The sequence below is a fragment of the Drosophila willistoni genome, chromosome 3R (assembly GCF_018902025.1).
Source record: "Drosophila willistoni isolate 14030-0811.24 chromosome 3R, UCI_dwil_1.1, whole genome shotgun sequence".
Classification (NCBI taxonomy): Eukaryota; Metazoa; Arthropoda; class Insecta; order Diptera; family Drosophilidae; genus Drosophila; species Drosophila willistoni.
In genome coordinates this window covers 22,430,249-22,447,711 of record NC_061086.1, presented here as the reverse complement: position 1 = coordinate 22,447,711, position 17,463 = coordinate 22,430,249, and the positions used below count along the sequence as shown (strand labels likewise).

At 36.9% G+C, this 17,463-nt stretch overlaps 1 protein-coding gene across 1 annotated transcript; it reads right to left on the bottom strand.

Moving 5' to 3' along the window:
* Positions 1-9,413: 9,413 nt before the first annotated feature.
* Positions 9,414-10,070, bottom strand: LOC6647409. The gene has a single exon (XM_002070279.3). The coding sequence runs from the start codon at positions 10,068-10,070 to the stop codon at positions 9,414-9,416; it is 657 nt and encodes a 218-aa protein (XP_002070315.2).
* Between the last annotated feature and the right edge of the window lie 7,393 nt (positions 10,071-17,463).

Genomic DNA, 17,463 nt, shown 5'->3' with positions numbered 1-17,463 from the left:
GAAACAAGCTCGTTTGGATCTTTGGCTGGGCTATGTTTTGATTTATTGCGGTTTGGTTAACTGCAAGCACAAACTTTATTTTAATCCCAATACCTTGCGGGAAAAGTTTTGTTGCGCAATGTCTGTTGTCTGGATTGGGTTAGCAACGAACCAAAGAAGATTATACTCAATGGCAGTTTCATAAAGACCTTGTGCTAAAAGTACTTACCTACCTACAATTTCAATTTAATTTATGAATTCATTCACAAAAAATAATTAAAGTAGATAGAGATACCTGCCTGTTTGTTCGGTGCTCTCCTTGGAACTTCTCTTTCAGTTCCTCAATCTCAAGATAAATCAAACGAAAAGTCATGAGTCAAAGACAGCAAAGGCAAATAAAGATGGCAAAAACGTATATGCAAGTCATTGAGAAAAAACTTCAATTGAAGTGAGTAAGATGAATGTGAGGTAGCAACTTGGCAAAAAGTCATTAACTGTGCTTGTGTGTGTGTGTGTAAGAGAGATACGATATATGATATATATGATTGTAGCTTCTTTAAAGACCCAATCACGATCCCATAGACCCTCAACCACTCATCATTTATGCCCTTTATCTAGCTTAAACAGTTGTCCAGTGTTAACCCACTTAGAACAATTTAAGCACTGTGTGCCAATTTCACACCCACCCAATCAAATGATTCCCCGCTGAAGCTAATTACAATTACGGCCTATGATGAGTGCCAAAAATGGGAGCCGGCAAGAGGCAACGAGGATTAGACAAAGCAATCGACTCACTCATTCAGCTTGTTGCCGACCAACAAAACATAGCCATGCATATTTTATTTCTCGTAAACCAGAATTGTTGGCAAAATGCCGGCTCCGGGGCTTTCTCCTCTGCCGCTCTGCCACAGATTCGTTTGCCGTTTTGCAAATGTAACTTAATTTCGTTGGTCGATGGTCGTGGCCAAAAACCATTCTGGGGGAAACAAACACAATTTTGACACCACCCCAGTCAGACCAGTTACAAGTAGGTACATATGGCCTGGCGTTTTCATTAGAACTCAATTAATGGAGCATGATCTTAATGGGTTTTCAACAACAGAAGCAGAACCAGACCTCAATCGCGACCGAATGTCGGTGGGTCGATGGGTCGGATGGGTCAGATGGAGCGGCCTCTGTCCTTTGGCCAGTGAGGCGTACCGACACATGCCCGTTTGCTAAGTGCGCCAAATCAGCAAAACTCTAATTGGAGGCGGATGCCGGGAGTCCATTGTGAGTTGCTCTATGCTATGGCCGATGGTTGCCTAGAAATACATTTGATCCCTTCCCCAACTGAAAAAAAGAAAAGCATACTAACAAAAAAATGCCAAAAATCTATCGGCCCTGCTTTTGTATCTGCTCTTTGCCTTCTCTCATGGTTTGTTGGACGTTTTTTCTTTTTTTTTTTTGGTTGTTTTGTTTCACGTTTTTTGTGTGAGCGATGTGCGGTGAGTGCGGTAAACGTTTTCGTTGCAATTAAGTGGAGGCAGCCGCCAATGAAGCAAAGAGTACAAAAATGGCCAAAAAGGGGCCGATGAATTGTGTAACAAACCAGATCTAGAGTTCGCTTTGAACTCCATGATGATAATGTATTTAAAGGGCTTGAACAGGTATTCAAATCTATTCTACTAAAGCTAAATTAAAACTTCATTGATGGCAAAACGATATAATGCCATAACGGAAAGAAATATTTAAATATTTATTCTGGCAATTCGTGCGCAAAATTTTCAATACCTATCAAGGTGCTTAGCTCGCCAACGCACACCTGTCCTCTGGCTCTATCTATCTCATGGTCTCTTGCTCTCACTCTCCCTCTCCCTCTCTCTCTGTGGAATAAAAAAAAAGCAACGAAGAAAATGCGACACAAAACAGCGGCTGAATGGTGGCCCGGCGGCCTCCGAGGTAAACGAGGCTAATATTTCAGCAACTCGAATAGCGTGAAGCAATTGCTTTCCGGTTATTGTGTGTGCATGAGTATTTACGGGCGAATTTGTTATTGCCGTAACCATGGGCTGTGCCGTGCCGTTGCCGTGCTTTCGATATGGAGCATCTGGCAGCCGATGAAATACAATTTTAAACATGCATTTGCCAAAAGGGAATTGTGCCTGGTTGTTTTGTGCTTGTGTATCCTATATAACTGCTTCTCCTTCCTCTCAGAGGGGAGTAAATTGGCGGCTCCTGGTGAGGATTTGCTCTGTCTGGCTTATATGAATCCATGTTTTGTCTGCCACCATCGTTCTGGTTAGATACTTTTATGCAATAATCTTATCGGTACGTCATTGATGCCGTCCTACAACAGAGACGACAAAGGAGCGAGTGGAGACTCAAGTGAAAACAGTTTATCAGAGTTTTTGATTGATTTTTATATGGAACTTTAAGCAGTAAATAAGGTAAAGATTTACGCTTACAAATACTGCAAATTCCTCTCATTTTTTATGCAATAAATTAAGTTGCTTGTGAAAAGTTTGTAAGAAATACTTGAAATGTTTTATGCTTTAAGTAAACCTTGACTAAATGTGTTTACAATTGAACACTTACGAAAGTTAAGACATTCTCAGACATTTCAATGTCTTGTGAAACTATCAAATAAGTACAAAAAAAATACAAATTCGTTTCAATGCAATGTAAAAAAAATCATGGTAAAATAAAGCCAACATTTTATAGAAAAATATTTATTTACCCATAGATTTAGCTCACCTGTTTAGACATTAAATCCAAAGCAGCTTTTCAAAATTGTCCCCTAACATTCCTTAAATTTTTGCCATAGCAAATACTCCCCTACAACATGTAACATAAAAATTTTATGCTTTTATTAAGTATGCTACAACAAAAGAGAGAAGAAATAAGAAACACAAGCAACTTGCTTAGCTGATGTCTTAACCAAGTTAAATTTAATTTCCCATACATTCTTTCCTATTAATGACAAATTCGTTGCTTGGTAGCATAGAATTTTTATTTTTATTTTGAAGGAGTCACAGAGTAAACCATTCAATGTTGTTTTTGTATGCTCTTGTGCTTTTGTGTTTTCACCCAGTCAAGTTAATGAGATTTATTACCCAGAGATTGTAAAAATATTTTCATCATAACATACATACAATAAAACACGAAAAGCAACAACAAAACAAGCGAAACAAGCAATTTAATTTTTAATTTTCCAAATGAATGCGCTCAAATTAGGCTCATTATTGTTAAAGATTATCTCAGTGACAGTGAACAGAAGCAGAAACAGCAGCAGCAGCAGCACGTGAACAAGTTCCGGAGATAAGAAGTCTTTAAAGCACTTTAAATTGATACACGCAAACAACAACAACAACAACAAAAAAATTCTGCCAATGCTATTACCGCTGCCGATGCCTTTCAATTGTGGGTCTAGTTGAATTTTATCGCTTTACAAGCCGTTGAACAGAGTCTCCATTATAGAGAATGGAGAGACCAGCCCCACATACACACACACCACACACACCCCACACACCACACACACTCCACACATCTGTATATAGGTAAGTATATCTGTTTTTCCCTTACTTCTGTCAGGACTTTACACTTGACCAATTTTCAATTACCCTATAGACTTTTACTAAACGTATTGTTGTGCTTTCCAAATTTTGCTTCAAACTTTAGTTTTTCTTTCTTTTTTTTTCAGAAGGCCTGGGTAAGTCCATTAGAGGCTACGAAAAAAGAAGGTATGAGTAGCTAGTTAGTTGCTGACATTACTGGCTATGCCTTCTTATGGCCCCTAAAAATGGCATAACAAATGATGTTTAGTTCTGTGCTCGATGATGCAGAAAAGAAGTGGGCCTCACCTCCCTCCTAAATGAGAGAGAGAGTGAGAGCAAAATAAAAAACATGATGAGTGTGGAAATGGAATTCTTTGGCTATGGCTTTCGGCTTCAACTTAACCTTTGGCACTACAACTCTGTGGTAAACGTTGCTCATTTGCCCTGATAATTTATTTTCGCATATTAATTTTCCTTGACTTGGACATGGCCCACCCAGAGGCTGGCTGGCTGGCAGGGAGCAAAAATTTGTGATAAATGAGCAGAGCTTAACTGCTCGAGGATTTGCATGGCCATAGCCGCGGCCCGCGGGTATCAGCAGCAACAGCAACAGCATCCACAAATTATTATCCTGCGTGTGCGTGTGTGTATGTGTGTGTGTGTGTTTAAAGATATACCAAAATATATGTACAAGGATGTGATATGTGTATATGTATGTTAACATTTAATTGCTTTTAGCGTTAAAGGAGCACTGCACGTTTTGGGGCATAAAAATTAATGTGTCAGAGGCAGGAAAAAGCGGCTTACAAAAGTGTTGAATTTATCAAGCTTAGACTAGCATATCATAATTAATAGATACGTCTAGAGTTGCGATTAAGTGAGAGACTAGGCAAGTTGTCAAATACAATAATCCATATATTTCTTTTATTTGGGGCAAACACAAAAATAAATGGAATCCTTAATGCATGCTTTTCCTTCCAGTCTAAAATACCAAACTTAAGACCTGTTTTCACTTTCGATTTCAAGTCAAATAACAAAGATTGCTTTTTCGACAGTATAGTGAAAGAAAGGGAATGCAAGAGCTTGTGCTGCTTCGATTGAAGGTTTTACATTTCACTCTAAATTGAAGAAACGGAATGGAATTGTTTTTGATTTACGACTGCAAAGGATTTGGAAACGAAATCAGGTGTGAATACTATTTTTTGACAATAATAAAATGTGGAATAACTATTTTTATGAACCAAATTTCTTTAATTCGTTTAAAGAAAGCTCTTAAATAAAAAAGGAGTTGATTGGATTAAAATTAAGAAGGGAGGAAGCAACTTAAACTCTTCAAAAGAATGGAATTTTATCTTACTGAAAATTGAGTTGAATGATTTATTAAAAATTTCTTTAATTTCTATGTTGTTTTTGTGAATGTCGTTCTTATTGTGGTATTATCCTTATATCCATTATTAAAACTTGCACTCGACTGCACTAATTATCTCCAAATAAAGTAGAAATTTCTGGAATGCATTTTACTTGTCATTCTTTCATGATCTATCCCAGTTACTCTACGTCTTAATCTTTAACCACGTTTGAAATAGTTGCCACCTTCTTTTGTCAGTCTTTTTTCTTCCTTCTTTTTTTTGGAATATGAAGGCATTCTGTCACGCAAATGTCTTTCGCTTCATGCCCACCAACCAAAGAGTGAGGAGCCCAGGCCTGGATGCTCGTATCTCTATGGTGCGGGCTGTTGGTTGTGCTTATTTATTTCCCTCATCTTCAATATTCGCGCTATTGACGTCAAGAGACTTACAACTTACATATTTGTGCATGGTTTTCTCGCTTATTGGAAAATTCTTTAGCCATCAAAGAGAAAGAAGGGAGAGAAGCTGGTAAAATGACAGCGGAAATTGTGGAAAAGTGCAGGCTGCAGTTAATGCTGTTGCCTTCGTTCTCTTTTGTACTGCCTTTTGCTGGCAGCCAGCGGAACGTGAAAACATGAAAATTATATCATCAATATCATAATGATAAATATGTACAAGAAATGTTGATAAATAGCAAAACATTAATAAATAGGTACAAGAGCTTGAAAAATCAATGACTGACAATGACTAAATGGCAATCATTTAATGAGGCAAAAGTTTCATAGAGTCTTTTTATTTTCTCCATTCCTTTTTTTTCACCATTTGCCATTTGTAATTTGGTTTATGGTGCGACACATTAGCGTAAAATGCGTCAAATAATTTAACGATGCAAAGCAACAAACTTTGGCATCCTCGCGGGAGGCCATTCATTTGCAATCATTTGGCAGGTCGTGACTTTAGACTTTTCTCGCTTCTTGTTTTTTTTTTCTTTTTTAGTCTGTGCTCTTTTTCTCACTGCTGCCAAACCGGAAGAAGTTGCCAACCGCTTCGCCAACTGGCAGACAATGTCGTTTTTGGGAATTTTAACATTTCAACTTGGCACATTTGTGCGAATTATTCAAATTCTTGTCATTGCCAAGGCGCGCTTGCAGAACAACAAAAGAAAAAAGGCAAATGAGAGTATAAAAATAGGAGAGACAGAAACGGAAAAAAACCAGATGGGTAGAATTGCCAAAGATTTATGTCACACTCACACACAAACAACAGAGTTTCAGTTTTTTTATTCTTTCGGGTAGCAACAAAGTTAAAAAGTGCAAATAAAATGTTTGCTCACATTTTTGTAATTTCACCGAAAATAGCGCGTTTATTGTCAGCGCATGTTTGGCCCCCACACACACACACACACACACACACACACAAGGACTCAGTCATCGCCTCGCCTCTGGATTGTTAAAATTCAGAACAGCCAAGCTGCTCGAGGAATTCGTATTCCTTTCTTCCATATATATATATTGTAATATGTGCTTGTCGCCTGCAGTGTGTTCTTTTGCCTTCTCAAACTCCTCTTGTTTTGTCTCACGCTGAATAATTAATATTGCGCATACGACGTGTTGTCGTGCTGCCTCTCATACCAAAGACTTGAGAGGTTCAGGACACACTTTATTATGCTAATCAGAGAGAGAAAGAGAAGGCAGCTGTTGACAATTTGAATATGCAATTTCAGCTAAAAATATATTATATATATGCATTACCTGTGTATGTATTTATGTACACCTATTTAAGGGAAATACTTGACTGTCACTTGATTTTGCTGCCACATAAATCAAAGACCACAAAAGTTACGAAAATTCAAATGAGGCACATCGTCATCATCATCGTCAGACGACATCAAAACATAGTCAACGCCCTCAGCCAAACAACAATCAGCGACAGCTAATTTGTCAAACGTTTCAATTGAAGTTGTAACATTTTGTCATTACATCAATGCTATACAAATGGGAGAGGGTGGAGAGGGGGATTATAGCTTAAGAACTACTTCGTCATGCATGTAAATTGCCATGTATTGGCTGTGCAAAATGGCAAATGGCAAACTATAGATAGAATGACGATGACAACAAGTTTCAACCTTTCCTTCAATTTGAGACATTTGGCAATTGATGATGCGGTTGCCAACAAAGTGCAGTTGGATAGCTCGATTGAAAGTGAATGAATGGTGCTTGATTCATAAAATATATATACGATGTGAAATATTCCATCAAGTGGCTTACAAATAAGCTTTAAAAACTTTTGTTCTTTAAGCGTATTTTATATTATGCGGCAACAGCTTGCATGGCACTTAATATTGCTTAATTTCCAACAATTAATTGACAGCTTACAATTTACAATTGTTTATTGAATGCGGGCAGAAAAATATATGTATTTCCTTTAATCAATTCGTAAGCTGTTGCCTCATTTCTTTAAAGCTCAACTCACTTTATTGTGTGCTTACCCTTACCTCTTATCCTCTGCACTCTCTGTGGCCATCTGTCTGTACCTTCACTTGGCTGTGGTTCAAGAAACTCACAAGTGACACTTGCACGAAAGATAAATGCGAACCTAACTTTTGCCATCAAATGTTGCCAATCGTCGTCGTCGTTGGTAGTTGGTCGTAGTTTTGTGTCCTCTTTGCTTTGCTGCAGTTTCTGGCCATCACCTCCCACTGCACCGCACCGGAGCTACCCACCTATGCTCGAGGGTAGTTCAAGTCCAAGTCAGGTTGAGCACAAAACTCAGCCTTAGCTCTGTGTATGTGTGTGTGTTTGTAAAGTGTTCGACAAAGTCCGAGGAGAGCCAAAAAGGCCAGAACCAGAACTAGCAAGAGAATTCGAGTTCAAGTCACACTAAGGCCGAGGAAGTCACATTTACTTACTGATTTATGTGCGCTTCCGTTTTCAGGGTTTTATCTGTTGAGTTTTTTGGCGTAATCATTTCAAGTCAAAATGTTTTCAAAAGGGCCAGAGCCATGTGTACACATACATACATACATACTTAGCTGGGGCAAATGGGCAGCAATCCGAGAAACGTTGATAAATGACAGGCAAGTTTATCTTTTACGTCTGCCCATAAATTTCACACTACAAAATTGCAGATCTTTGACAGGAGTGGAGAGAAGCAAGAAAGCAGGCAGCAGAGATACGAATAGGACAATGGCCAAAAGTGTTTGTCGTATTTAAATTTGTATTTAGTGTCCGACAAAGGGTGAAGCATCATCATCATCGTCATCATTATCAGCAGCACATTTAAATCACACACTAGATACAGGAAATCTATGATATGTAGGAAATGCCTTGTAGAATTAATGACAAACGATTGTAGCTAAAGTAAAAAAACAAGAGTAATGGGATTTTAACCAAATGAAATGCAATGCTAATGTTATGTCTGATGTTTTTCCATTTGAGTTAATTCATTATCTCACTGTTTCTTTTTTGTTGGCCCCGCAGGTTGTGCATAGTACATTTCCAAATTATTTAAAACGAACAGGACTCATGCACACAGAATAGCCGCCAGATACACGGAAATTAAAGACAAATGTTCCCATTCTAGATCCAAACAATTTTATAAAGTTATCATAATGTTATTTTTGCATGAATATAACATTTTAGTTATAATAATTTGGAAAGCCCTTTCTCTCCCGCCTTTGTTAGCTAATTAATATTTAACTCATTTGATGGTCTGAAATTAAATTTAGCTGGAAGTCCTGTCCAACTTCCGTTTTTACCCAGAATGTGTGTGAATATAATAATTACAAGTGAAATTTTATGGCAATGCAAACCACACAATGGTCGATTACGTGTCATGGCCACAAAATATTAACTCCATTAACAGTCAGCAGCAGAAAAGAGTGAGGGAGAGAAAGAGAGAGAGAGAGGGAGAGGGAGAGGGAGAGAGTGTTTTTCTACGTGTTCTGATTAACCTTTAAGGTTAAAGGTGTTTGGTGAGATAAATAAATTTGTATTAGTGGCATGTATTAATGGCTTCAAATATACATATATACATAGATATAATTCATATAAATTATATTTGGTATTTAAATTTAACTGAATTAAGCAGAGGAATGAAACAGTTGTGTCTCTCCCCCCTCACTAACCGCTCTCTCGTAATAATTTCACACATCACGCATACGCAACGTATATTTCGCATACATTGTGTTGCGTATTTGTGTGACTCTCTCCCTTTGTGTGAGTGTGTGTGTATGTTTGTTTGGGTGTTTCGTATGTTTAATTACAACTGATGCTGATTGGGTATGCAGATCATGCTGACAACGTGTGCGAAAACTAATTAAAATGTTTATCAACTTTGTAATTGTCACACCTGCTTGTACGTGATTGCAGTTTATGTTGTGCGCCCCCAAAAAAAATTGTCTTACACAAAGTTTTAGATAGGCTTTAGTTAGTTAAACACATAGAAAAACTAACTAACTAACTAACATTCGCTACGTGCACACATCACATTCACTTATTGTCACCAAACTTAATGAAATCATTGTATAACAATCAATCAGGTTTCATTTTCATTTATTCACTTTCATTATAATACTAATCAGATCCATGGGTGATTTTGAACACTTTTTGGCATAGGCTGCATTACAATCACCACCACGTTTGCCATAATGTTCAGACTCTTGATATTCACCATCCATTCGATGCGTTAGTTTGTCATTCGAACTCGATGGAGTTAATATTATGTGTAGAATCTCGCCAAGTAAACCGCTTTCATGGCTCAAGGGAACAGCTGCATGTTCACAAATCACTCGTAGCAAGCAACTCCGTCCGGGTAGTCCCATATTGTCCAATATCATCTCAATGCCACGATAAATAATCCAACGATATATGGCACCATAGTCAAACTGCTCATTTCCATTTATCTCCTTCTCTCTGGCCGATACGGTCATCGGTTTGAGATAGACGCGCGTGATCTCTGTAGAATTGGTGGGCAGAAAGTATTCTGCTTTCAGCACATAGCCAGAGGTAACTGATTCGAAATGTAAACCATCAACAGGTATACCGATACCGCCAATAAATTGTACACGTGTCGGTGTGGTGGGCGGAAAGATAAGCGATCTACTAAAGCGTTTCAGGTGACTATTGCTACTGTAACTGCTGGAAGCCGTAGCAGAAGACAGTAGAAACCATAGCCAAAGAGCTAAGCCAGCAAATGTTCGATCCATTTGGTTGAAGAACTAAACAAGAACTGGGGGCTTAAGAATTTTCACACCTCCAATGAAGCTCAATTCCCTCTAAACAGAAGTCAACTCACTTTCTTTCTTCAAACTTGCGGCTTCTCGGTTTGTTTACTTTCATTTAAAATTCAGTTCAATTAGCACTCAAGTGAGAAGTGCCCTGATCTAGTTAAATCAAAATTAGTCGTTAACTAAAGACCATAAAAACATTTAATACATGTGACAAAAGAAGAATTGAAGCATGAATAAAGAACCTTTTTTTTAGAAGAGAGAATAGCAAGGTAAAGGGAACTCTAATAGACTTTATAGGAATGAAGTATGAGGCTTTAGTTTTAAATTCTGTATACCAAAAGTAACGATCACTAAATAAACAACGTAAACTCTAATAGACTTTATAGGAATGAAGTATGAGGCTTTAGTTTTAAATTCTGTATACCAAAAGTAACGATCACTAAATAAACAACGTAAACTACCATTAAAAAGCTAATGTCTTCGCTTTCTTGGAACATTAAATGCAGATATTAAATTACGAAAGACAGTTTTGGTTTTATTTTTTCCGCATTCATCTGATATCTTTTATTTGATTCTCTTTTGTAATCATCTTTGCTCAAATAACTTGCTTAAGTTACCAGTTCCTATTCTCTTATTCAATAAATAGCTAGAGTCATGCCGCATCATTCCACCTACCCGAACAGAAGCTGAGGAGTAAAATTTAACTCTAGCTTCACTTGAATGTCAGCCATTTTATATGTGCACTTTTCCCTTTGGCCTCATCCCTTCATCTCCTTTCATTTCATTTTTTTTCTGTTCATTTTCATTTTCATTCTTGCTGCTTGCTCTCTAATCTTCTACTCAAAGTCCTGTTCATGCCCATGCCCAGGCTCATCCTGCATTTCCTTTGGCTCTGCTCTGATGTTGCTGTTGTTGCCACGGATGCTGCTGCTGCTGGTGCAACAGCAATTCACTTAACTTACTCAAGTCGTTGATGGCATAACTTCCGCTACTGCTTTTTTTTCTAGTCGCTTTCCATCTCCCGCTGCCACCCGCTGAGACCGAGCCATGTGAGACTGAGATGTGAGCTTAGTGTCTTAATGCCAATCCTTGCACACATAGATTTTATACAATTTCTGCTGAACTCCTTTGGTTCCTATGCAGTTGTACGTTTTATTTACCAGTCGCCTCTGACTGAGACATTGTAAATCACCTAGTTTTCCTTTGAATGTGAAATAATGTTTACCGTTTGGCAGCAGAATAACAGATTTATTCTCATTATTTTATTCTGTGACAAATCAAAGCTCACTTAAAATAATTTATTTACCTTCGTTTTTATATTAATTAAATGAATGAAAGACACTTTTCCTTTTTTTTTAATTTAAAAAATAAATAAAACGTACAAGGCGAAATTGGGAAAAACTTTTTGCACAATGCACCACACGACGACGCAAGCCACATCAAACAACAATTGGAAGTTTTCGCTTGCAACACGCTTATGGAACTTGCCGCAATGAGTGCTTGCAACTTGAGGACAAAGATTTTATGGGGCTCGTTAAAAGCCGCAAAGTTCATGCTGAGTGCAAAAGTGGGAAAAATGAAACCCTCTGAACATTTCACAGCGGGAGCTTGCAGGGCTTTCTCGATAAAGATATGAGACAGAATATGTAAATTTTTTGGAAAGTTGGTTAACTTATCAAATCAATTAAAGTTGACAAACATTTGGCTAACATACGAGTCTGTCCTGTCTCTAGGCCCTATCTCCGTCACATCATGGACTAATTAACCACAAAGCATTTTTAAGTGTTCGAAACGTTTAAGCCACTTGGCATACGTGTCGTATGCTTAATAACTATAGCAGAGAGCAGCACTGTCGTGCAACAACTTGACCTCATAGAAATTAGCCTCGTTAGCGAACTCAAGAAGCGTAAATCCTTTTGGGTAAAGCAACTCAACCTCATCTCCATCTGTCTTACTTATGCTTAACTATTCGGTTAAAGGAGACGGACATGACGTCGGTTGGAACGGTGAGGTTTGGATGAAGGTAATGAGTTAAATTATTATGCAAACGACATTCCTCCTCATATCTTGGTATGCAAATGTCTGTGCTGCAAACATAAACAACACAACACACATACACACACACACACTCAAAATCCAGGACGGGGACAGAGGAACCGAAAAGAGTTGCAAAAATATAAATGAGATCAGTGCAAGAGAAAGGTTTCTTTCCTTCACTCACTTCAAAGTGACAGAAATGCATTTTAAAGACCATAATTTGCATCATTTGATGTGTTCAAATTGCAAACAATAATTGGCTAGTTGCCCCAAATGCAAGTACATTTGGTTGGTTTGGTTCATTGACTCTCAATTATAATAGATACACATAAATAGAGAAAGAATTGAACCAAAAAAGAGGAGACAAAAATAACGATACATTGAACAGGTGCGCTTGACAAATGATTGGCCATTGATAAAATGGACATGAATGCATCCGAAAAATCAATAAGTACCTACAATATATAAATGTGTTCAAAATAAATAACCCACTGAGCACACACACAGGAGAGAGAGGCCAATTATTTTCGTTCAAGCAATGTAAGTCTGGAAGACAACAACAAAGGACCTTCTGTACGAGACATGACTCTGGGCAGACACAGTGGAAATTATTCTACTAACTTACGAATACCTCACGGCTTAGATGAATTCTTTGAATTAAGCTTAGTACATTTTTAAAGCATCTTATGAACAGAACAGGTTAGTTTTTATGTTAGATTTAAGAGTTGAGATGCGATAAAAAAGTATTTAATGTAGTTAAATTTTGACTATTATTCCAATAGACAAAAATAATTTTTAGATTAAATAATTTCAAATGTCATTTAATTCTTTAACAAGTTGGTCAACAAAATGTTAAAAATACGGGAAAATGTTATTTAAAAGTCACTATTCTAAAGAAATGCATATAATTTTTATTCTTCTTTGAAAGGGACACATTTCTTATTTTTTAGGTGGGTCTAAGACTAGAAACACTTTTAATATTGGGTTCACCTATTCTTTAAAGTTATAAGCTTAAAATGAACTTCATAATATATAGACAAATTTCATGCTTCGATTAAATATTTCATAACAAAATTTATACCTGATTAATATTGGCTTGAAGATTAAGCTTATTTCAAAAGAAATTCAAGTACTTATAGCTAACAGCATTCAATATTAGATACAATAACATTTTGTGTCCAAAACAAATAAGTGAAATCAATTTACAAAGTACAAACAATTTGACCCAAAAATTTCAATCTAATTATGCATGGTCACTATGCGGGTCACTTTTGCCGAAAATTCAAATAAACAAAAGCCTTATATGCAAAAATGAAAACAAAAAGAATACAGAGGAAAGAACAAAAAGGTTCAGTTGAAACACACGTGTCTATCCGGAGTGTGTGTGCGTGTGTGTGGAAGGGAATTGACAATTGTGAGCCAAAGAGACAAAGAGTGAAAGTGGATTGAAGTGGCAATCAAATAATGTTAGGCCTTTCGACCTTTTCCAAATGAGATCAAACTAAAAGACCAAACAAAACCGAAAAGCAACTGCCGGCAGTATTAAAATATTTAAAATACACCAATGTATACCCCATTGAGGAGAGTGTGTGTGTGCTTGTTTGTTGTGTTTATATGTGTGGGTGGGGGTACATAAAGAACAGCTGTGTCCAAGAGAACGGAAAGGATACTAGGGCAATGAAAGGTACCCTTAACTTGGCTTTACCGTGTTTAATTGAGTTTGAAATAGCTGCCAGATTTTTTTTCTCCCCTCCCGCCATTCTCCCGCCTAGTTTGTGTGAGGCCAAACAAAATTGGCTTAGTTTTAAGTGTATGCCACCCCGCTGAGGGTGTGTGTGTGTGTGTGTGTGTGAATGAGTGTGTCCAAGGTTCCGGTTTTACGCACTTTTCTGACATTTTGCTGGCCCAGACAGAAACTTAATTAAGGCTCAGTCGCAAGCCTCGCTTCGGGTGGTTAAGCAAATGAATTTGTTTCTGATTCTCAGTTAACATTTTGTGGCATCATAAATGTTGAAGAAATCGCTTCAATTGGCATTTTCGAATTGCAATTTACGATTGTATCTTAAATGAATATGTATACAATATTTAAGAATATATAAAAGCCTTTATCATTGAATTTTATGCCACAATCCTTTTTATATACGTTTTTTTTTTTTTTTTGCTTTAGTAAATTCATTTATTTCAATTGTTGTTGAAGCATCCGCCTCCATGAGCTGCCACAGATGCCGCCGTTGCCGTTGCTTTTGCCCCCGACAAAGACCGTAATCTCTACTCACTATACGACGTAATAAGCAGTTTTTTATGCAGGGCACACTGTGTGTGTGTGTTTGTGTGTGACTGTGTGTGACTGTGTGTGTGTGAGCGGAGTTTTTTATTGTTTCCGGCCGCATTCCAGCGGCGCTTTCGACAGCAACAGTGGGACCAATGCAGTTAGAAAAACTGTCAAAAATATTTAACTTTATTTTCCATAATAGAAATGATTTCAATGTTTTTTAAATTTTCATCAAAACTTAAGTATTAGCCAGTCAAAACTGTAGTTACAAAATAAAAACAAAAATAGTTGGACTCTAATGCTGTAAGCTTTGCCAATCTGTTTTTGGCTTCATTTGGTTGTGATTCGCAACTAGTTTTATCGTTGAAGATATGATATGGAACTAAAAATAAACACTTACACCCAAGATTTCACCCTACTGAAACTGTTATGCCTAATTATGTTAACTCTTTACATTTATACTCTAGACCTTAACCACCATATTTAACTCCCATTTCTTGCCCATTTCTAACCCAATTGTCGGAATCGCTGAGGGCGTGTCTCTGTCTGCATAGCTTGTGCAACTTTCAAAACGGGGCCAAAGTTTTGTCTACATTCGTTTCATTTTATAACCCAAAACAACTGCAACAACAACAACAACAGCAACAGCAACCAAATACGTATAATAAATAAAACAAAACAAAAGTTTTTCAACTTTTTGCCGCCTTTTTTGTTTAGCATTTGAATGGCATCGTTATCACAGAGACAGAGAATGAGAGTGAAAGAGAGATAGACGAATATTGAGTAAAAGAGACAAAATTCGCTAGTCTCTTGACTTATTTTTACGAGTGTCTGCCAAATGGGCGGCAAGTCAGTTACGCCCACCACAGCCGCACCCAACAGGCTGGCGCCTCACTTAAACCAAAAAAAAAAAAAAAGAATTTACTTACAAAGTACTTATTTGCCTATTTTAAAAGCCACTTCGTATAAATAGCAACAACAATCCAAAAGTGAAAGAGGGCCCGAAAAAGAACTGACATTGCCGTTGGCTTAAAGCAAAGGCAAAATGTAATAAAATTAGTCCTCAACTAAAAAAAGAATGCAGCTGTATAAACAAATACCTGATAAAGATGGTGAAAGAACCCTTTTTTGATATGCCAAACTAATTTCTTGTTGCCTAACCCAAAACAATTGCTGCAGGCCCTAGACCCAAATCGCTACAAAACTCTCTCTCTTTCTCTCCCTTTTAGCTGGAAATTAGCATAAAATGTTTTCACATTGAGACAATCAAGGAAATTCTCTTTCCCCTACCCTCAAGTTGGACATTTTTTATGAAATTTTATTATTATGTTTTGCATAATTTGCTATTTGAAGTTCTTCTAGCCAAAACTCTGCTTACTTTAAGGACTTTTGTGAAAACTGCCAACACATTCAATATTAAGACAGCACCCCAGAGACTGAAGGGATTGGCACTTTTTATTTTATATCTATTAAAATGGCTAACTAAAGGATACACACAGATTCAGCTCGAATGCGACAATTAATTCTAGTGAATTATGACCACACAAAAGCTGAAAATAGCGCTAATGTGATGACCAAAAAACACGAACAGCTGTCAGTGCAGCAGCAGCGGAAACGAAAGGACAGGACATATCTAGGACCTACCATCTTTTGGTGGTTTGTGGCGAAACATTTTTCGGTTCTAATGCAGCGAAATAGAGAAATGGAGGGACAACTCCCTGGCGTGTCATTTGCAATATGACAGTTTCATGCAGAATAACAACACACACATAGATACACACACACACATTTACAGCCTCGCCGGCTAGTCATCATGTGATGGAAATCTAAGCCTCATATCTTAACTCTCCACTAACACCATTGCTGGGCCATATAGACATATAATTTATGGCCAAACATTTCAACATTTCACAGGGCTCCCTCAAAACTATTGTTTCAATGTGTGTGGAAAAGTGCATAAAACAAAATGCAAAAGTCGCGAGTTTCCTTAACTAGAAATGGTAAAATTAAAAGGCACCGACTAAACTATATTCTAACTATTTTCACAATACTACATTATTTCTTTTAGTATTTTATTTATGAGTTTGCAATCAGCACCAGGCCATTGGTATTCTAAATTTTTGATTTCGTTACCAAAAGGTAAAAGTAAAAGGTAGGTCAAATTTATGACTCAATTTCTATAGTCCACGTTGTAAAACGCCAAGTAAGTGGTTTTCCTTTTGGACCAATATTGATCTGTATCAGGGATAGCACATTTACATAGATCCCTTTAAATACCAGAGTTCCGTACGAACCAAAAAACATTTTTAGATCTACGCACAAGTTTGTGTTGAAATTTCTAGAGAATGTAAATAATGTAAGTGCATGGATTTATAAATCAGAAGCTGTTACAAGACAGCTGGGATCAGTAATAGCCAGTTAACTGGGTTTATCTTTAAGTTGAACTGGGTTATACTAAAAATGAGGGACATATGATAAGTGTATAAGTGAATAAATTATAAAAAATTAAGAGTAACTTTTTAGCCCTATGATTTAATTACCATCTGCTAAAATTAAAGAAAACTTCTTGGAGTCATTAAAATAAGGTATAAAGATCTTGAATCAAGTTAGGCGTTTGGTTATGACTCGAAAAATAAATATATTTTTTTGAAAAATAAATTTGTAAATTACTAAAGGTGTAATTCTGCTAAGTTTGATTAAAATTAGAAACTTGTATCGTTTCTTTATTTTTGTTATTAGTAGCATGTCTAATTCCACTCATTGTCAGAGCTTAAAAATATAACAAACAAAGGGGCATTCTTTAAGCGCCCATAAAAAAATTTTTATTAAATCCGGCACCTCCTTTGGGAGATATATAATAGAGGCCTTAAAACTATATAAAGATAAAGATTCCGCCCCCAAAATTAATAAACTCTCTTTTGCAAGAGTATAAAAACAAAAAAGAGTACAATGAACTGTCGCAGAATACTTCGTCATTGTGTGTATATGTTTGTATACGTATATGTATGCTTGGGTGTGTGTGTGTATGTGAGTGAAGTTGAGTGGATTTTAGTGAAAGAA

What these genes read in the sequence shown, in the direction of transcription:
- LOC6647409 (XM_002070279.3), bottom strand. Translation starts at nt 10,070, where the DNA reads ATGGATCGAACATTTGCTGGCTTAGCTCTTTGGCTATGGTTTCTACTG.